The 22308-nt window shown below is 41.7% G+C and overlaps 1 protein-coding gene across 1 annotated transcript in view; it reads right to left on the bottom strand.

Annotated features, from left to right (window-relative positions):
* The window catches only part of snx29 (sorting nexin 29), a gene marked incomplete at its 3' end in the record, with an annotated part of 119638 nt that overhangs the window by 13248 nt on the left and 84082 nt on the right, over nucleotides 1-22308 (bottom strand). The window contains exon 19 of the mRNA XM_079237409.1: nucleotides 6445-6585. Within this exon, the coding sequence (XP_079093535.1) occupies nucleotides 6445-6585 (141 nt within the window). The remainder of the gene's footprint in view (nucleotides 1-6444; nucleotides 6586-22308) is intronic.

Genomic DNA, 22308 nt, shown 5'->3' on the forward strand with positions numbered 1-22308 from the left:
TGTGTGTGTGTGTGTGTGTGTGTGTGTGTGTGTGTGTGTGTGTGTGTGTGTGTGTGTGTGTTTGTGTGTGTGTGTGTGTAACATCCGTATTGTTGGGTCACACAGCTGGACAGTCTCTCCTAAAGCGCTTGGAGAAACAGAGAGGGAGATTCTCATTAGCAGGACCGGACAGGACACAGATGCACAAATGAGTCAATGAGGCAAAGTCTCGGTGGCGACGAGGCCCCGCGGGGCCACAGCTACCACCGTCAGAGGTCAACGGCCACGGGCGGATGAGACATGAGCCAATTTCTAAATGAAATGAATCCAAATGAGGATTCACTCAACAGTATTCACATGGTGGCTGAAGGTGTCCCGTTACATTACCAAGTCTGAAATGTAAATTAAAGTGTTCTGGGTACCCACATATATACATGATCTATAATCTATAGATAGATTTTAGCTGAGCCAGTTTATTCCGAGTGAGGTCTCATTCCAAATGTCAACTTGTATGTTATATGGCTCCATGTGCAAGTTCTGCATCTATCCTGCAATAATCCCGAAGACAAATGACTGTAATGTCTCTCAACCGTCAACCACGCAATCTCAAACTTCCTTTCCCACAATTCTACCTGGAGTTGTACATATTAAAAATGGAATGATGAGGCTTCTCTTCTCCGAAATGCAATCAAAGGTTTTCACATTATTTTGCTTCCATGTTCGAGGGGCAATTGAAGTCTTTCTGAAAGTTCTGACAATAGCACTTAAAATGCTTTTAAGAGCCAACTTTGGAAGTGAAGAAAAAAAATACACGTTAATCACGTTTCCAGCTGAACACATACGGGCAGAGATGTTTGGGTTGTTCGTGGGCGACGGATACAGGTGGTCTGTGTGACCGTGGAACTTATTGAGTCTCAAAGCACTAGTCTGAAATTGTCTGTGACCAAAAATGTTGGAAAAATATATAGTTGATGAACAGCTTCTGTCTGACCTCCACAGTCTGAAGCTAACTAAATCCAGCTCTCTTGCATTCTAAGAAACGAGAAAACATAGTAGCTCACCATTGGCCCCATGAAGGCAGACCTCTTGGGTTTTAGCAGCCCCGTGTCAGTCCTTAAGCTGCATCACGCTCAGAATGTGATCAAAACATGAGGGTTCATGAAAGTGAACTTGATTTAATGGAACAGAGGCTTTCGGCTTCTGTTTTTATGTTGCCCCGAAACTCTCAGTTGTTTCTCGGTCCAGAATAGGAGGGCTTGGCATGCATGAACACAAACTCGTCATTATTAGAAATGTTCTAAAAAATATTAAAAACCTTTCATGAAAAAACACAATTGCTCCATTTCAATATAATGTGGGGAGACCCGATATTTACGAAAGGTCCTAAAAGGGCCCTGGCTGGAAAAAAGCTTGAGAGCATTGTGTCTAAAATACTGCTTAAAAACCAGATAGACAGTGTCGCACATATCTATTTCATATTAGTTCAAATTCCCGTCTCTTCAGGTGTAACATGCGACTCGTGCAGAGGGTGCAGGAGTTAAGCCCACATCTGGTGAACGCCTCTGTGATTCACCTTCGCTTCCTGCGCTGCACTATAGATGAGTCTTGACGCGACGCAAGGCAGAAGATCAGCTGAACAGTCCAATCACAGGCTGAGCAGTCAGCGGAGTGTGAGCATAGATAATCCCACTGTGTGGATGTGTAAATTACCTGCTTTACATGTGATGGGTATGTGCACAACGTTTTTCCGCAAGATTTCTACCGACTTAACTCCACAGCAGAGCAGAACTGCAGCTGTATTTCCCTGTCAATCATTCTGGGAAGTGTGTATGTGATGATGAAACCCAGTGTCCTTGTCATGTAATAGAGTGAGTAAGGTGTGTGTGTGTGTGTGTGTGTGTGTGTGTGTGTGTGTGTGTGTGTGTGTGTGTGTGTGTGTGTGTGTACGCATTTCCTCTACTCCCTGATCTCCATTGACAGTCGACATGTTTCATCCTTTCCAGAGAGAGAACCACAGCAGAGCAGATATTCACGGTGCTGCCGTTAAAAGGCTTTCGATGGTCTCTCCCTCTCGCATTACTCCTGACATTAACGTTTCTCCATCATTTGCCACACATCATAGTGTGAGGCCCCGGGTGTGTATCAAAATCAGTTTGGAATTTGCAACACTGGAGCAAAAGTGTCACTTTGTAACGGATGAAAGCAGGAAAGAAGCTAAAAGACAGATTGGAGCAAAAACAGGGAGACGGAGATGAGAAAACTCAACAAATACGAAAAACGGACACGGAAGGACTGGGAGGGAAGATGCAACACACACACACACACAGCTTTTATCAACACATAATTATTACTTTTACTTGGAACCAAAATAGATAGTTACATTACTAATAATACTACATTATTATTATAATCCTCGGTCCAAAATCTGCAGAGAAAATAACCTCTAATGCGGTAAGCAGAGAAGTCAGTGAAGCAGTCTGCGGTGATCTGTGAATGGATGTGTATGGCTCTGGATATGGCTCTGGATCGCGGTTACGTGACGTCAGGAGGCAGTTCTCAAAAAGTTGTTTCTGTGTCAATTTCTCGCCACAGGCCACTCTGTTTTTTGGGCTGCGTGCCTACGTTCAAACGAATGGAATGAGTGCCATTTTTGCCTCAACCCCTGATTTGGTGTGAATGCAGCTTTACTGTGGCTTTAAGGGAGTTTATTGGGTTTACAGTAACCCATGTTATACATTTTATACATAATCCCCCAATTAGGACAATGCAGCAGGACAGATATCGGTGAAAACTGGCTGAAAGCAGAACACGCTGAAAAAAAGCAAAAGGTGAAGATGGCTGAATCACCAGGGAAGACACTAAGTGTCTGTATATGGGGTGGCATTTTATGCTATTTAAGTTATAATTAAATTTAAAAAATAAGCAAAATATCTCTGCATGCTTCATTCCTGCAGCAGCACTGCTCCCCTCCTCACTGAAGAAGGCAGTTTCCACCGCTGACACTCCAAAGTGCTCCAAGAGAGCCAGAAACAAACACCGACTGGATTGAAATAACAGGGAAACTCAACACGGCAGTCCTGCTGATTACTAAGAACACCACACACACACAACAAACACACCTGAATATACTAAATACACACTACCTGCTGCAGAGACTTCTGGGGTATGGAGAAAAACACACACACACACACTGTACACTCAGCCAATACAGTTCCTCTCGCTAAAACACACACACATTTAGAACAACTGCTCTTTTATGCTGTGCGGCTTCAGCTGTCTAAGAGAAATTCATGTTCCACACACACACACACACACACACACACACACACACACACACACACACACACACACACACACACACACACACAAACACACACACACACACAAACACACAAACACACAAACACACACACACACTTCCCCAATCTGGTACTTCTTTGAGCTAAAAAGCCCTCCACCTGCTGCCTCATTTTATTTCAGTCTGGTCCCTAAGGCCTTGAGCTCTGTTTTTTGTTGGCAAGTTTCTCCAAAACTTCTGCTGCTATAGCAGCATATATTTGTCTATTAGTCTTCGTAAAAGCCACTAGTTAGCCTCGTCTTTACTTTGTTGAAAGTTGCAAAGCTGTAGCATAGCTGTTGTTTAATTAATCTTTAAAATGTTGATCTTCAGACAGTTACTATAGCAGAATTGTTCCCCAATTCTATTTAAGTTATAATTAAATAAAATAGTTTTTTAAATTAACAATTAACAAGACTATTCGTATTATTTGAAACAAGATTGTTTTAAATATCAGCATTTCTGTGGGAGTAGAGCTACTACTAGAGTACTAGCTAGAATACGAGCTAGAGTACTAGAGCTCTGAGCAAAAATATTTGAATTTTTGTCGAGGCAATTGATATTGTTCAGGACAAACTTTCTAACTTGAAACCTTGTGCAGCTTCTTTCTGATTCAACAATTTAGAATGTCTTCATAGACGGATACTTTCAGGTTAATGGAGGTCTGCATTTAAAAAACAGGGGGATTAAGACTAATTTACTGAGTGAGGTGGGTGGACAGACTAACTACATCCAGATGGGAGTCAGACTTTTTTAGCCATGTATATAAGATGGTTTGGACTAGTTCAAGTTGTTCGTACACATAGAAGACAATCGGCTTAAAAAGATAAAACCGGACAACACATAGTGCATACAAGGTCTAGCTGATATGAGACTACTATTCAAACTATAGAAGTCTAAGGCATGTTCAAGGTCACAGATATTGAGCTTTGTTTGACCAAATTTGCGGAACGCAATCTGCTATTTGCAACATGAGATCATTTCCTCTTGCTCATTTTGCTAAACCAATCGTAACAAATACTACTCGTCACCCAAGCATGACCATGCGAGAGTCCTGTAAATCCTTTGTGAAACATGATGCCCCGCTAAAACGCTTCTGTATAATGAACCTCCAGTTGGTTAGATATGAAACCAGACTGAGAGGGAGATCTTAGCATCTGTCTATATATGGCTATGTATTTTCGGCATAAGTATCAACCTGGAAGACAAATTCCAGGGAAGCTGGTCTCCACAGTACAAACCTGACTTGAACATCATCGCTGTGGGCACAGTATATTTGTAAAGTGTGTTAATGAAGAGAGTGGGGGAGGAAGAGACCTCACGAGGCTTACAAATGAATCCACCCAAAACAAAAAGACACAACAAACATGATGGCAAACAAAGGAAAAGGTAATTTGGGAACAAAAATAAAAGAGCTAGGAAAAAAAAGTATGTGTTATGAGAAGAAGAGACTGGTGTTGGACAACATCTATTATGTATGCCTGTTAAGAATAATTTAATTTGTGACATTATAAACCCTGGAAATCATACACTGAACTCCTCTGGTTGAAAGTTCCAAGACCGCTGCATCATTGAACACACACCAGTGACATCACACCCTGGGTACACCTCCACATGAGTGCAGCGAGGTCAGAGAAAAAGAAAGTCTGTGTTAAGTTACTCTGATACTTGACAGGAAAGCGTAGCGCGAGGGTTTATGGTGCGTGTTGGTCTTTCCAGAAGAGCGTGGTACTCCTGCTTTAGAATGTAGTCAGAGAGCAACAAAGCCGGGGGCAGCTTTCGGCACAGTGAAGTCCGACTTCCTGGAGATGGTGAAAACCAATAATTCACACAAACCTGCAGTGTAATGGGCTTTCAGAGAGCTTTCCAGGACACAATGACACAGAGGCCTTTGATAGACACTTGGACTTCAACATGTTCCCACACAGGCCTGCACACCCCCACACACACACACTCCCAAAACCTCTTCTCACAACTGCAGCACCTGCACAGTGGCGTTCAGTCCCTTTTCTAGCCGTGACGGCGCACTGTCTTTGAAGTTGGGGAGTCAGAACAGCGTCAAATCCAGCCAGCTAGAGAATCGGGGTCAGAACCAAATTATCTTCCAGAGGTTAGAGAGAGACAGAGGAGAACGGGATGAAAAAGGAGGGAGAGAGGAGAGGGGTGAGAGGGGGAGTTAGAGAGAGAGCTCCTGTAACTAGACAGGTAAGTGAGGCAGTGAGACCTGGAGCAGTGTTTGTCCCCTGGAGATAAAGAGGGTGTGTGTGTGTGTGTGTGTGTGTGTGTGTGTGTGTGTGTGTGTGTGTGTGTGTGAGGAAAAAGATAGCAAAAGAGGAGCAGTGATAAAGTGCTAGCAGGGAATTGGTGCTGGTTAACTCCATCTTTACAGGCTTACATGGATTTTTCTGATAACTGGTGAAGGTCATGTATCTAAAAGTGTTTTTTATTGGGATGAAAAAGGGTTCAAACAACCATTCACTGCAGCCCTCCCTCTGAAGGGAGAGCTTAACAACCATAACTCGGCACAGCGAGTCTGCAGGTGGGGGCTGTGGTCAGAGCTACACTGCATTTAAAGGGCTTAGAGGGTGGTGTTTTTATTTTTTATTTTTAAGCCAATCCTAAAACACAAAAACACAAAAGCAAAAGTGTTAAGTCGTCATTAAACATTAGCTGAAATGTTAGCATGTACGGCTAACTAGCTTACTGCCATATTATTATTGTTATGCATCATTAATCTACATTTTGTTTTGCACAACATTCCCGACAGTGTCTGTAGCCACTTATTTTAAAAGACATGTAAAAGCTTCAAAATTCACGAGTGGAGTATTGACTGACCTATTTTTTAGGTCTTTTAACAAAACGTGAGAATCTCTTGTGTTAACCTCAGGCGTCGAACCAAAGACCCATTCAAACAGAAACCATTGACTTTGAGATGAGGGAACCTCGCCTGAGACATGTACAAAGAAACTATAATTTTGCTTGTGTCTCTGTCTTTAAAAATCTAAAACTCATTGTTTTGGACTTCAAGGAAGTCAAACATTAATCTTGATGTACGACTGCTCCACAGAAGTGTTCGACAAAGCCACAGAGAAAGGTCATGGTGAAGGTCATGGTGACGTGCGGCTCACCTTGTTCCCGATGGCTTTCTTGGGTGGGAAGTTGAAGGTGTCCACCTGTGGAAACTGGGTCCTCAGGTGGGTGTGGAGCTCCCTGAACTCGGTGTAACGCCTGTACACATTCCACTCGTTGTCCAGGATACGGATGTACACCTGGGGACAGGGGAGACACAAACCCATCATCATCATCTGAGACATCCGCCGCAGCATGTCTTCAAATCAATAATAAAAATGCAACACTATGTAGACAAACTTAAACCCCCTTTGAGAAGCTAACAACACCAGAACTCATTAATAAAATATTAAAAAAAGAAAACACTAATAGCTCACCGTTGTGTATTAGCTTTTTACCTTTCTTTTTATTCATACACATATTTGTAATTGAGCTCTTATATTGCTTTACAATGAATTAATGAGATGGGTGAAAGAATGATGTCTTCTCGTCCTTGTAAATGTGTATTTTCACTTAAATACTGCAACGCACAACAGAGAAAAAGGTTTGTCTATAGGCGCCACTGTAGTGCCACCATTCCATGCACCATTAACTGTTTTATTCAGACTCGCGAAAGATAGAGGGAGCAGAGGGAGAAGGAGAGATGAGCCTATTACGAGGAAGAGAGCAAAAGATGGGGCCCATTTTCACAGTAGAGAATGCTCACAGAGACAGATGAAGAGAGGAGAACGGCTTTTGAGAATTCAATTCAAAAAGTGCCCAACAACAAAAACATACAGACTACATTCAGGTACGTATGAACAGAAACACAAGAGTGGATTGGATGCAGCCTTTTAGTGGTCTCAGAGAATGTGTTAGGTCAAATGCAACTTTTCCTTCCTTAGACAACTGAGGATGAAAGCTGTGCTTCAAACTCATACAGCAGATCACCCGCTGCATAGTTGACTGCTGAGCTGCTCCGTGGAGGTGAAAAAGGAGGCACAGGTTTGAACGTCTCTCTCACACGTCAAATACAACACAGGGAATGTCTGAAACTAAGCTGTGTGGTTCCCACATATAAGCAAGAATCCTCTGTGCAGAAAATTTGAGCCAATCCATGTAGTTGATGTTGAGGTATTTCACTTGATGAGGGAAATCTCTGACCCACTAGTGGCACAAGAGGAAAAGTCAGAGGTTCACATGTCCTGAGGATTCAGCCTCTTGGGACCGTGAATTCCTGGGTAAATATGATATGGTCCAAATCAAATATGATGGTTGTTTTGGCCAAACACTTTGATATTGTGACAATATTGGAGGGTTGACTATTGGCACTTTCACAAAGTATTTACACCATGAGATGTTTGATAAATAATCATCAGTAATGTCTTTATAAAGACTAAGTGGGTAAAAGCAAACATAAAATATAGCACAGCTAAAAAAAGTTTGATGTGGCGAAAACACTGACAAAACAGAACCTTTGCCATATTACGATATTACAATATCCAAGTCTCATTTCACGATATGTTGCCCAGGCCTACTACATAACGTGATTAATATGATATAAATAAAGGCATTTAGGGCTGGGGCTCAATGTTTGGCTGTTTTCCTTCTTAGAAGTCATTGCATGTCCTTCTTAGAGGTGCAAACAAACTATCAGGGACGTACCACATGTTGTGTTCATGTCAACATCTAAGACGTTTTGACGGACGTTGGAACATGTGGATAATGACAGTTATTTGTATTCATTTTTCAAGGGAGACTGTTCTTTTACTGAATACTCTTTTGTCAGCATGCATGCTACGTGCAGTCTAGGTTACACGGCAAACACGGAAAAATGTGACATTTTGGACAGCCATTAAGAGGAGACTGACAGCTGAGGCTTTGTTAGCGTCCTAAATGTCTCGCTGATAGACACGTCTAGACGTCCCTAATGTTATAAAAAGATATGTGAAAATGGCTCTTCCCAGGACAGCTGAATAGAATGATCTAAGACCATGAACCATCATTTAAAAGCATATTTACTGAGTCAGTGGGAGGTGTTTCTAATCCTATGTAACTTGGGTTTTTTAAGTGACAGAATAGTAGAATAATACATTAAAGGGTTATTAGGACGTGGTATGAAAACTATGAAACTCTCTGGTGTAAAGCTGAATTAATTGCCTACAGACGTCAAACCCCCTGATATACGGTACCTTTTGTATGAAGAGCAGCAGCTGCCCTAAAAGAAGGACCAGAATGTGGTAAATGACAGGGGTCGCTGACGAGATGGGAGCAGACAAGGCTGCTAATGGATAGGAGACTTGTCATCTCAGCACTTTGTGTCTGACCCACGGATCACATCTAACTTTTTACCAACTTCTTTTTTTGCAAGTTAAGAGAAGGGCTTTGTGTGTGTGTGTGTGTGTGTGTGTGTGTGTGTGTGTGTGTGTGTGTGTGTGTGTGTGTGTGTGTGTGTGTGTGTGTGTGTACATTATCATCTAGATCAGTGGTTCTCAAATAGGGGTACATGAGATTTTTTTTTAATATATTTAAAATTGTATATATTCTATATTAAGTCAGACACTGATGGCACAGCACTCTGTATTACATCTTTTTTCAACCAAAAATACTTTGCTCTGGTTAGGGGGTACTTGGCCGGAATTTTTTTCCGGCCATGTTGAGAACCACCGATGTAGATCAATATTTTAGATTTGACAACTTTAGTCTGGACTTATTAAATGAGTAAAAAATAAGCACTATCCATCACCTTTATAATTTCTTGAAAAAGATATATTGGAGAGCCTAATTTCCACACATCCACATCTGCATGCGTGCCTCAACCCCTCCGTCAATGTAAAAATATGATAATAATAATTCTACATAATCGTTAATGAACATACGGAATAGCCTGCTTCAAAGACCACAGCACACTGGGTCACATGACCATATGGTCTACATGATGTAGTTTCTTGGATCTGGATACACATTCAAAGCTGCATAAGCAGAGATGCAGCGATAGAATCAGTCTCGTAGTGTCTGCAGTGTGCCGGACATGAAATGGCTCCACACATGTGATGGCTGTATTAGCACAGCGAGTCTAATCCACTTTACACCATCTCATTGGCTCACTAATTTACGGCAACACATGCGGCTAACAGCTCTCTCCTCCCGATTTATCACAAATAGTCTTTCATTATCTCCGACAAAAATCACGGCGACATCCAAACTCTCCATCTTTGAATATTTAAGAAGCGGCGCTTTGATTTACCCAATAAAAGCCGCCTTCAAACGGGGACAGGGCCTCTAATCATGCTTCAGAAGGACCTCACAGAAAAGGGTTGATGGGTTTTGGCTGTCGTTGAAAGCTCGACTGTGATGGACACGGTCTTATTGTCTGTATTTAGATGGCTTATGAGAATATCTGAGAAAGCATAATATCACGTTTGATAAAAATATAACCTCAATGAGGCAATATAAAAAGGAACATCTTTCTTTTTACCTTTGGTAACCGAAATATCAGCAATTTATGATATAAAGGACACGTTTGTTTTAATATGGAAGTGCTGTCATCTACTTCTTTGGGATACTAACTTTTCCCACAACATTGACTCCCCTACCTCAGCTGCAAACTCACTGCATTCAGTTATATGGAGGGTTTTAAAGGCTAAAATTAAACATACAAATACAGAAGTAATTAAAAGCTCAAATAAATAAATAATTATGTAATTTAATGCTTAATTGCCATCATGAATGCATACATTGCAAATTAAATGAGACAATACATGTTAAATGTATTTGTTAATTTACTCACACATTTATTTATTTATCTACTTTCATGTAACTTGCTGCAGTAAATACATCTGCTGAAAGCCTCTGATTGGTGAATGAACAGTATTATAGACCATAAGCCTTGCAGGGGAACAGTGTGTTTTATGTTTTTATTTACAATTTCCATATGATATTTCATCATTACATTTACTTTTGATAATTTTTGAGGGGGGACATCAACTGTGTCAATTTATCCAAGCGTTCAACTATAAAATGATTGATGTATTTATGAATTTATTTTGGGCCCTTAAAACCTGTGAGAGCTTCAGGCCGCATTATAGCAACACAAAAGGTAAAGCCAGAGCGCTGCTAATTCTTCAGACGCCTTACAGAGTGACTACCTTGCACTTTTGTCTACTGAGACTAATGTTGGTGCAGAAAGTTGTCTCTGCTGCTCCGTGATGGATTTCTGACTGCAGAAAAAGGAGTCGAGGAAGAAGTGCTCACTGTGTTGAGTCTGAGGAGCAGTTTACATTGTTCCTTTACTGTTGACATTTTAGAAAGCTTTCCTGCTGCGCATCAAACTTTCTTATCTTCACTAGAGATGTTTTCCACATCTGAGCGGTTATCCACAGGAATACAACTAAATGGACCCAGAAACACAGGGCACCTCGGCACTAGATTCAGCTGTTTAGATGTATAGGATGTGACATGGGCCTCAGACAAGAACATTTTCATATTGGTATTCTTAATCTCTCTTAACCGAGGATACATAGCGGGTTCACAGAATTGAGTGTAGGACAACCGCATATTAAGTTTCGACAGACGAAAACAAAATTAATTTAGCAGCGCCAGTAGTCACATTAGAGGACCCAAAATATAAATATAAATAATACAGCGACGTGAAGTAGACTTTTGAAGTGGACTGTCATTATTTTCTACATCCCCTAAAAAAAGATCAGAAGTCTTCATATTATTTTAAACACAGAACTTGTATCTCCCATGTGAATAACTTATTTGTTCTCTGTTGAGTCTAAAAATATGAACACAGACCTTTTTTTAGATACTCACTTCAGTGAGTTGGACTTATTCAGATCAATGGTGACGTTTAAGACAGAACGTCATCAAGCGAGAACAGGACCCTCACTTTTAGCTGAGGTTCAATACATACTGTATGACAAAGAAATGATAAAACTGTAAAAATGACAAGAGAGTGTCAAATAAAATGGCGAAATTAACAAAAGAAGACATAAATCTGTTCCGCCGTTGTTCATGTTATCTTTTGTACGTGTCCTTCCAGTGAGTGATTTCAAAAATCTGATTTAGATGGGCTCTTTGTGTTCCCAGCCTGCTTAGATGTAAAAAAAAAAAAAAGCATGTGCTCAACCATACTCATGAAGACACCCATTACCAGACACCTCAGCGCCAGTAGCTGGTCTGAGGTCTGCGTCACATACATTCACATTCAAAGAAGCTCCATCCCTAATGGTAGAAATCCACATGAAACCGACTAACATGTAAACTGCACACGCATCAAACCTACATCTCTGTAGCCTCACAGCACGACAGCTTCCTGAGGAAAAGAGCACTTACATACCGCGAAATAGTGACAGAAATAAAGATCTGAAACGGGAAGTCTGTGAAGGGATAATTGCAGCCTTTTCTTTGCTTGACATTTCATTGGATCTTCAGCCCGAAGATATTTCAACAAGTAGGTGGAACCGAGGAGTCGTCGTGAGCCACAGCCGAGAATTGCAGAAAGTGCAGATGATAATGATGTGGCTCTCTCTGCTGCGTCTCTTTGAAAAAGAGACGGCTCTGTTGTTCCCCCACCTGACAGGCAGGTTAACGGTAGGAGATCCCACTCTGGTGTGCAAACCCATTTCCAGCACCATGGGGGGACCCACACCTTCTCGCTCACTTCACAGTGACGTCTTTCGTTGACCAATCTATGGTATGACCCGCCGCCCAGTGTTTGGAGGTAGCGGAGTTGAGCTACATTTACGTGTAGCAATGAGAACTACCACTTTTGAACAGATTTGAACAAACACAACAAACCAAAAATCCATCCGCTTCTGACCTATTTCAAGATGTCGGTGGACGTTAAAGTATTGTAACACTGGTTGAAGATGTTGACCAAACCAGACGGGAGCAAAAAAAGAAAGAACCGAAACACCAACAACAAATCGCAAAATAAATTTAGCACGTTTTCATTGCAAGGCTGTGATTTAAACCCATGGAAAAGCCATAGAGAGGGAAAAAAGGAAGGACATGAAAGAGAAAAGCTTTGGAGCACCAGAAAGACACAAGAGAGGCAAGGATGTCTTTGGTGTGTGTATTTCAGTGAGGGAGACACAATAAGTGGGCAAAAGAGGACAATGATTCAAGTCAAGCCAAAGCCGAGGCAGCAGAGGCTCATGTCATCCCTCTCACTCTTCACAGATCATTGTTGAAAAAACATTTGCCCAATTAGGCAGAAAATAGACTCCATTAGGAGAGGAGACGAAGCAAAGGACCTCAGGAAAGGACAGCCGTGAATATATGAGTGCGTTCCCAACCCCGTTTTACTGCCTGCAATCCAGGCAAGCAATATAGTTTTCAGCTGTGCTAGTAGCTTTAGGGTTGACAATGTCAGTTAGCCACTCGGTCCAGACTCTCATGGATGGATTGCCGTGGAATTTTTTGCAGATCACTCGTTGGTCATCCCCTGACTTTTCCTGAGGTGGAAATTTGTGGTGTTGAGTGAAATGTCCCAACAACAATTGTTTGGTAGAGAGTTTCATGTCCCATAGGGGATGGTTTGTGATAACGTTGGGAATGTTCTGACATATAGCACCATCATCAGGTGAAAATGTAAACTGGTCGGTTTATAACCAAATACCTGGACCGTCTCTCCATCAACCGTACTTTGAACTGTGAGATAGTTTGCGATTGTCACGTTCAGCTGAAGTCACTAAAGTTTTTAAGAAAAAGAAGAAAATGCTCCGATTCTTTCAGTATACAGAAAAACAAACTTACAATGAGGCGAAGTGAGAGAGAAATGTAGAAACATTGAAGAACTAGAGAAAAAAGAAGAGGCACGAAGAGACAATGCCAAAGACAGTGAGTAAAGTGGTGATTACTAGCTAGGCTGCAGGAACGGTGTTTATTTTAGAGCTCTGCTGCTACCGACATCCTACTGAACGAGACACTGTGAGGAGAAGAGCCAGAAGATGCAAATGAGGAAGACACAAGGAGAAGTCGGAGTGTGTGAAATGACAATATTAGATCGTGAGCGTTAAAATGTCTCCATGCTCTGCCTTTACAATTATTAATCATTGATGCCGCTTCATCATAATTTTTCCGTGACGTAAGTGATGAAACGTAGCCCTGGTGTGATCTATGTGGAGTGAGCACCACGCCAGACTTTGTTTGTCGACAACCGGTCATCTGGTAACAGAGGAGGCGGTTGTGTGCTCTGTTTTGTTTGTCATAATTTAGTTTTAATGAAAACTCAACTCCTGGCAGTATTCCTAACCTGTTTGGAAGAAGGACATAACTTGAACTCGTAACAGGCAAAGCAGCTTGAAAAAAAACAAGTGTGTTGGATTTAATTTATGCAGATATGAAGAGTAGTGATTCATGTGCGTTTTGAAAACAATTTTTAGGAAAAGTAACTGATTCATATATAAATAAACTTCTTTGATATGGTATTTTGTCACCTGTTACAGCTGTAATTCTTTTAAATAGGGAAATACGTTTGGTTGTCCTGTTGAAGGAATTTGCAAAATAGTTCGACATTTAAAAACAGACATGAAAAAGAACTAATACAATTTTGTGGATTGTGATCGTGCCTAAAAAAAAAGGGTGATATAACATTTTTACCGTATCACCCACCCCTAAGGAGGAGGAGGAGAAAGGTGAAAGAATACTGTTGGAGGAGTTGAGAGGAGGAGCAGAAACCAAAAACATCCAAGACAAGGAGCAACTATAGTGGAACCGGTGAAGTAACACACGGAAAATAGGTGGAAGGTCAAGAAACAGAATAGTGTGGAGGAGGAGAACATGGAGGCGTGTGGGTGAAAAATAAACTAAGCATCCTTCTGATGAGAGATTGCTTGCTTTTGAATTACCCAACTGATTAAATAGGGAAATGAATGTCTGTCCATGAAAACTAAATCAACTTCAGAAACCGTTGTGGGTGACACCAAAATAATCCAATCTGTTCTGTTGCCAAGTGGAAGCGAATGAAAGCCACAAAGCTGCTTCAGCGAACACAAAAACTAATAATGAGTGTCCTTCTGATTCTCTTGATTCATGGATCCAGAAGAGTTGCAGGGAATATGAGACTCTGTATATAATGTCGCAAGACCCCCAACCCTCCCCAACATGTCTTCGGTTGTGAATGAATAGCTACTCCCCCGTCTGCCGATAAAGGCTGAAATATTTATTTTCGCAAACCAACCAAAAAAAGGCGTTCACCCTCAGTGTGTCCTACACCATCTGTCTCTGCTCGAGGGATGTTGCCCGAGGTTTTAGGTGAGCTCACAGATGCAGAGGGTAAAGACGGCCTTCTCTCAAATATGCCTCACTAATCACCTCGACTCCCAGAACAAAGTCAACGGCAGATGAGGAGTTACTCCTCATGTACTTTCAAGTGACCAAACGGATAGTTAACATATTTCCATTAGACGATAGTTAAAAAGCTGTCTCGTACATTGTGAACGTGGGGCGCGCACATCAATAGATCACTTTTGTGTTGCTTGCATTAGTCTGTCAAATATGACAAAAAGCAGCTCCTTCTCATTAAAATGTAATGAGTGAAAATAAAAGAGTGACAGAGGAGGTTTTTTTCCACACATTGTACCGACTACCCGAGTTTCTCCTACATTGCTGTTCAAAAAACAACCTAAATGTGAAGGAGGACTTATTATTAAAATATTCTGTTTTCTATTTCACTGTTTGAAATGAAGAATATGTCACATCTACAAATCTCGGCAAACAACTCTACGCCTGCTACCGATCCCTGAGTGCATATTGGTGGTTGTTGAAGGACACAGTTTTGTAGAAAAGAATAATGCTGGTTAGCAGACTGCATGTTTGTCGGCAGCATAGTCAGAATGCAGAATCAGTTTCATTCAGAAAGCATACAGGAGATAAAATCATGCAAACACATCACGGATATCAACTCATAGGTCCCTCAACCCCAGTTTCAAACACAGATCATATTATACTGAATGCAGCATTCGCATTTTTTAGCCTTGTGGTAATTAACACTTGGAAGGAACCGTATGTTGTTAAAGCAACATGATACAATCAACTGAGCAGTAAAGAAGACTAATCCTCTGCAAACAAGCTGAACCAAACTTTTAAAGATCACGATAACCACAATATACAGCATCTGAACATGCAAGAAAATAACTTTTTGGGGCGACTTGGGGGCACAAACAACCTGTGAACACAGTACTGGAGTAGTATCACCTGATATGGGGAATGAGCAAAAGTTTACACATTCCAGCAGATATGGGGCAATATTAGCATTCATTAGGAGTTGTGCGTCTAGTCACTCTCCCTTGAGCTTTGCTAAAGGTCTTTTTAGCTGCTAAATCCTCCACTACGTTCACCAGCTAATGACTAGCTTTGTCTGTCTTTTTGCGCCGGGCAGAGTAGTGATGAGAGCGACGAGAGTCAACCAAAGCAGTAAAGTTGCGGGTCATAAAAACCCAAACCAAAGAGCTGAAAGTCGGTACGTTACTATGGACAACCCCTTTTCACATTCAAGTAGTCATGTGATCCATTGTTGATTTAGAAATTTTGATGATAACAGCTTCAAGAGAACATGGGGCCAAGATCTAAAAGCCTGAGATTTCTCTTTTTATTTTCGCTTTATTTTTCCCCTTATACAAAACAGCCATTACTACACCAGACGCTGTAGGCTTTTATTATCACTTGAGCACAAGTTCTTTAAGACCGGTGGGTGGTAACCAGATATGAGCACTCGACTTCTTAGTTAGAGGCTACCTTGGAAAAACTGCCTGACGCCGCAGCGGGAGGAAAACAGGGCAAGCCGCAGCCATTATCTCTGTCTTTTATCACAATTGCTTCTATGATTCTGCTTTCTTCATCTCCCACTCCCTTCTTCTGTCACCTCCCTCCCTTCCACTCCCCTCTGTGTGGCCCTCCTCAAACACTTGACTAAAAACCAAGTCATGGTAGGAGACTCCGTCTCCCTGCCCTTTTTCATATGACTGAATGAGTCACTGACAAGTCCTGGAAATTGGCTCCAAGCATAGTAAGGAAGGCAGTGAGCAAATGATTGTGTGTAAGGGCGGAGAAGAGTGGAGGACGTGGAGCAAAGTAGACCTGAATGAGACTGAAAGAAAGAGGGGAGGGGAAAGCAGAGTGACGTGGGGGGAAATGAAGCATGAGAGGGAGAGGCAGACAATTAGAGACCCAAACAAAATGGGTAAATATAAATGGAGAGTAACAAGAGGGAGCAGAGAGGGAAGGGAGTCTGACAAATTATGCTCCAACCCCTGATCTAATCAGATGTCTTGAGGCTAAAGCAGAGATCATCACACTCCCTCAAAGGGACAACACCGTCTCCAGTCGAATCCTGATTCCTCCACCCTGGAGGGCCGAGCCGAGGCCCCGCCCCGCCCTTCGCATCGCATTTCCACTCGCTAACTGCACGCCTTTGAAGTTTTTATAGGAGTGCAGCTCGCTGATGAAGTGACACAGCAGGAAAGAACAGAGACACCTCCATGAGACCCCTCAGATGGGTTTGTCTTGACTGTTGTTAAGCAGCGGTAAGATCCAGATGATGGGGGACAAAAAGATGCAGCACGATGAAATCAACGGTGGTATTTTTATCAGAAGAGCCGTGACACCTCAACTCACGAGGTTGAGGCATGGTGAGCATGAATGAAAAAAAAAGGAACAAATTATGGGCCATTTAGGGATTCAAGGCGTCGCACCAAAGCAGTAAGTGTGAGTGAGTGCACACAATAATGAAATCAAAGCCTTTATCATGTAATGGATTGCTATGAATAAAATAGTCCTGTCACACCTTTGTGATGATTTATTTTTTTATATTTTTGTAGTGACGGTGTCAGAGACGCTACAGTCTTAAAGGCTGTATTTGTGTTGTAAGGTGTATGTGATGTTGTGTCTCAAACAGCAACAGTGTTAGCAGTACATAATATACTCATCACAGATAAATTGGTTTCAACATGTACAGTATATTAGCACATGTGCAAAAAGAAACTTTTTCAGTAATGAATTTTGTATTTTCTTTCGTCACATTTGATTGGACTGCTGAAAGTGGGCGGGCTTAAAAGCAGCATGATACAAAGGAACAGCTCCTGTGTTGCTTTAAATTGCAGATTGATTGATTTTATTGGGAGAAATTGGTCGATACTAGCTTAAAAAAAAAAAAAATTAAATAGATTTTTTTTTTTAAATCTAGATATATTGGTAATTAGGTGCACAATATGATCCCGGATGTGATCTAAAAGGGTTAAAAAAAACATAAACATGAAAAAAATGACATTTTAGAGAGACTGCTCTCTTTATTATTATATACCATTGTTTATAACTTTCTTTGTTATAACAATATAACAATTAATCTTGTTTAACCACGAAATACTGTTTTTTTTTTTTTTTAATCGATGAGTCTCACTTTTCTTATTATAATGTCATGAGAGAAAACTTCCATTTGTTGTTAAAATAAGACAAAAAAGATCCTGTCAATACCGAAAACGAGGACACTGAAGCGTGCATGGGCAAAACAAATAGTTTATATGTTTTAATTATTTCATGCTTGGGATGACCAGTCTCACAAGGGACACTTTGTTATATTATCAAGTATTAATATCTATAAATGCCTCCAGTATCATTTAGGCTAAACCAAAGAGGTCTTTCTTGCAGACATATATTTTCAATTATACCTTGAATAAGGAAAGTAGCACCGTAGTAGCACTTTAGTAGCACTTACGTAAATGGCACTTACTGATAAGCACTTTGTAGTTTAACTTTATTGAAGAAATTATACTTTCTTGATTCTTGTTATTCTGAGTTTGTACTCATGGTTGAATGCACTTATCGCAAGTCCATCCATCCATTTTCAGCCGCTTATCCGGGTCGCGGTGGCAGCAGGTTCAGCAGCAACGTTTTCCAGCTCATTCTGGGGGACCCCGAGGCATTCCAAGGCCAGCCGGGAGATATAATCCCTCCAGCGTGTCCTGGGTCTTCCCCGGGGTCTCCTCCTCCTTATCGTAAGTCGCTTTGGATAAAAGTTTCAGCTAAATGAAATGTAATGTAATGTACATATTGTATTGCATTATACAGTACAGGCTCTTATTGTGTCCCTCCCCCTCTGGCCAAAAGCTCACAGTTTTAAAACCTGCCATTGCCAACATATGTCCATCAACAGCTTCCCCCACTGTGAACCACTCCTTCACTGACTGAAGTGCCTGAAATGGAAATGTAATGGAAATTACACTGATGCTGAAGTTGGTGTGGCGCCCGTGCTGCAGCATGCAGCAATAAAAGCAGCCTCTGCGTCTCCCCGAGGGTGTTTAATCTATGACTGATGGATGTAGCACCAAGACAACGATTGTAATTATCATCATCATCATTGTAAAACATTCATCATAACCATCATCAACATAATAGTTATCTCCCTCTGTCACCAACCAGCCATTATCAGAACCATAATCACTCACGTGTGCGTTCGCACACACTAAAAATGTTGACTATAACCACACAGGACAAATAAGAAATACACATATATATATATATATATATATATATATATATATATATATATATATATATATATATATATATATATACACACACACACACACACACACACATACATATATATATGTATGTGTGTGTATATACATATATATATATAGACATACATATATCTCCATATATATCCATATCCATATAGAACTATCTGTCTTTGAATGCAACAATGGCACACTCTCACAGCTAACCCGCACACACTCAAAGTTCACGTTAATATATATGGATGTATTATCTCATCTGCATAGCTAAAGTGACCCATCACTGTGCAGTCTAGGCCTCTGGCGAATCACAGCGACTTACACTGAGCAGGTCTGGAAGTAAAGATTTCCTCCTGGACAGCCACAATTTTCCCAGGCTAACCTGGGCCATATCCACTGGCTAATATAGAAATTAAAAGTGCAAATACATTTCCCACATTGCATTTCCCTCGGGGTGGGGGTTGGGTTGGGGGTGTGGCAGCCATTGCAGGCAGTGGTGCACACATCTGAAAGAGTGTCAACGAGGACGTCTCAATTATTCATTGAGATGGCGGGTTTATGTGGTTTCATATGGTGCATATTAAAAGGCACAGGGAGGCACAGGGAGGCGAAGGATGGTTTATATAACTGCTATTAATTGGGACCTTTTATCGTTCTCTTTCACACAGCTACGGTTAAAGGAACTGTACTATGCATGAAGACAAGCATATGCCGAGGAGAAAATACAGAGGGGAAGAAAAAAAAGTCACCGGACACGTGTGCACTTTTTTTTACCTCCAGTATCTATTAAATCTAGTTCAGTTATACAAAAATAAAACAAAAGTGTACAGGACAGAGAGAGGAATGGAATGAGAAAAGTTACAACAGCCATAATCCAGTCTCATTAGCATAATTAAAACAGTGAGAGGTTTACAGTGAGCTGATGACTGTGTGGAAATGATAGGCTCAGCTTTTTGCTGATCAAAGAGAATTGCTCATTTGGAATGTATGCACATGCATCTATCAAATGTAAAGCAGCCGGTGCGTCATGGATCATAGGTGCTAGTTCTCAACATTGCCGTGCTGCTATTTCTACACACTCTTCAGTCACACTGCATTGCACATGTGCTTGGTATTTAGATGGAGTTTGTGTGTGTGTGCATGGGTGAACGCACAAGGCCATGCAGATTTGGACAAGATAGGTCTTTGTGTTGAAGGAGTCACAATTGCTCCTCCCCGGATATAACACATTGAGAAGTATTTGTCTTTGTCTCGTCTGGGAAGTGGTGTGTAGACAAACTTGTGATTCGTTAGTGGCAAACGGCCCCTTTGTGCCCCCGGAACTAATCACCAGGAGCAACAACACCTTCCCAACTTGAGAAGGGGAAATGATTGGGAGAAGATTGACAAAAGACAGCACAACGATGAAAGACTGATTGATTAAAAAAAAGTTAAATGGAAAAGAACAACAGAGAGGTAATAATCTAGAGGACCGTAAAGGAGAAGGGAGGGAAGAGCTGGAGAGATGAATTGTGATGAGAGGCTTAAGCCACGAAAGAGGCAGTAAACACAGTGAGTTTGTGGGACCAAAGAAAGTGCACCGTGTACTACCTGGCAACACATGCTTGAAACAAATAGGGTGAAGCATACTAGTGGGTCCATGCAATCTCAACTGACAGTCATCAGTTCTAGAAAAACTTGCAACATGTGAAATTATTCAGAAGCCCATTCAGAATGTACAACTGCAGATAAGTCAACAAGTAAACACTATTATTCGTCTCCTCTTTGTCAGCAAACAAAACTTTATCATAGCGGTGTCAGCTGCCGCATGAAGAGCATTCCCCTCCTGCTGCTGCACCACCACAGGTGTGACACCTAGTAATCAACGACCTGAAAGCTCCCATCAGACAGCAACACGCCGGGGAGGTTCTCAGCACGACTACCGGAGTGTCTGACAAGAGAAATGTTAAATACCTTGAGCCAAATAGCATGATTCAGAGTGACGGTGCGTTGTTTATGAACATGAGCTGAACTTCAGAGATTACCAGAACTAACTACAACGTAAAGTTTCATTTGTTCCACTGTCACACAGAGGAGTGAGCGTAACACATATTTTGAACGCCATATTTCATGGCAATTCATCCAACGGCTTTCAAGTCATTTCACGAAAGTCAACTTCATGGATTGCACAAGAGGAAAAGTCAGAGGATCATGAGAAGAATACATCATCTGGGAGAATGCCAATCTCTCATAAATAAATTGAGATATTTCCCTGGAAAGGTGTCAACATTGACCTGCTGGTGGTGCTAGATTCAGATTCAGAGTGAGAGCACTTCAGATTCATCCAAAAGAGAAGATGAATGTCTGCACCGAACTTCATGGCAATCCAACCAACACTAACTACAATATTTCTGTCTGGACCAGAGAGGAAGACCAACTGACCGGCTGCCATCTCTAGATCCACATACCTCTCATTTCTTTTCTGTGTACAAGTTTAGGCTAACTGCCTTATTGCACACACAACTCCACAGCCCCCTCAATATCCTCATCAGCTTCTGACTGATGCTCTTTTCACAGCACAATGCCAGACTAAAATGTGCAGATAATAAAAACACAGACACTCCTGCACACACTAAATGAGTCCTTGTGTTCGTTGACAGCGTGCTAAGGACGCTTCCTTCCGTCCTCTAGTGATAGCCTCTATTGTTGGTCTTGTGTGGGAGAGAGACACTGATTTGCCGCGGCCGGTATAATTCTCTCATTACAAGTTCAGAAAGGGAGAAGAGGCACGGGGAGGGATGGAGGGATGAAGGGATGAAGGCCCGGAGGCACGGCGTGCCACAAAGAGCAAAGCCCGACTGATAATGGAGCAAATCCATCAGTCTCTCGCCCGCCATCACCGCCCGTCTTTCGTCATCCATCCCACAGGCCTTACTGAGCTTTAGATGGAAGTCATTTCAGAACGCTCGGAGAGGAAAGTGGCTCTGAAGAAGAGAGAAAATGGAGTGTGAGTGGTTTAGCACCGCCATAATGCCGTGCAATCTGGCAAAGGGAAGGGAGACGGAAAGGGAGGGCTGAAAAAGAAGTGCAGCGGGAAGGAGGGAGGACGGAGAGAGAGGAAAGCAAGACATTAAGGGACACACAATGCGAGATGTGGTTTTGGATCAGTCTTTCTTGCTCTGTGGGTGAGTTTAGCAGCAGCACAGAGCTGTTCGCGTGCTTATTTTCAACCACAAGGTTGCTGTGACCTAACTTAGGCTCCGGCTTCTAAAATCCCATTCACTCCCCGACCCTCCTTAAACCCTCTCTAGCTCCGGCTATGGCTCATTGCTCTCATCATTGGTTCAATTTTGCAAGCATATGCGTGTGTGTGTGTGTGTGTGTGTGTGTGTGTGTGTGTGTGTGTGTGTGTGTGTGTGTGTGTGTGTGTGTGTGTGTGTG

The sequence above is a fragment of the Taurulus bubalis genome, assembly GCF_910589615.1.
Source record: "Taurulus bubalis genome assembly, chromosome: 2".
NCBI lineage: Eukaryota > Metazoa > Chordata > Actinopteri > Perciformes > Cottidae > Taurulus > Taurulus bubalis.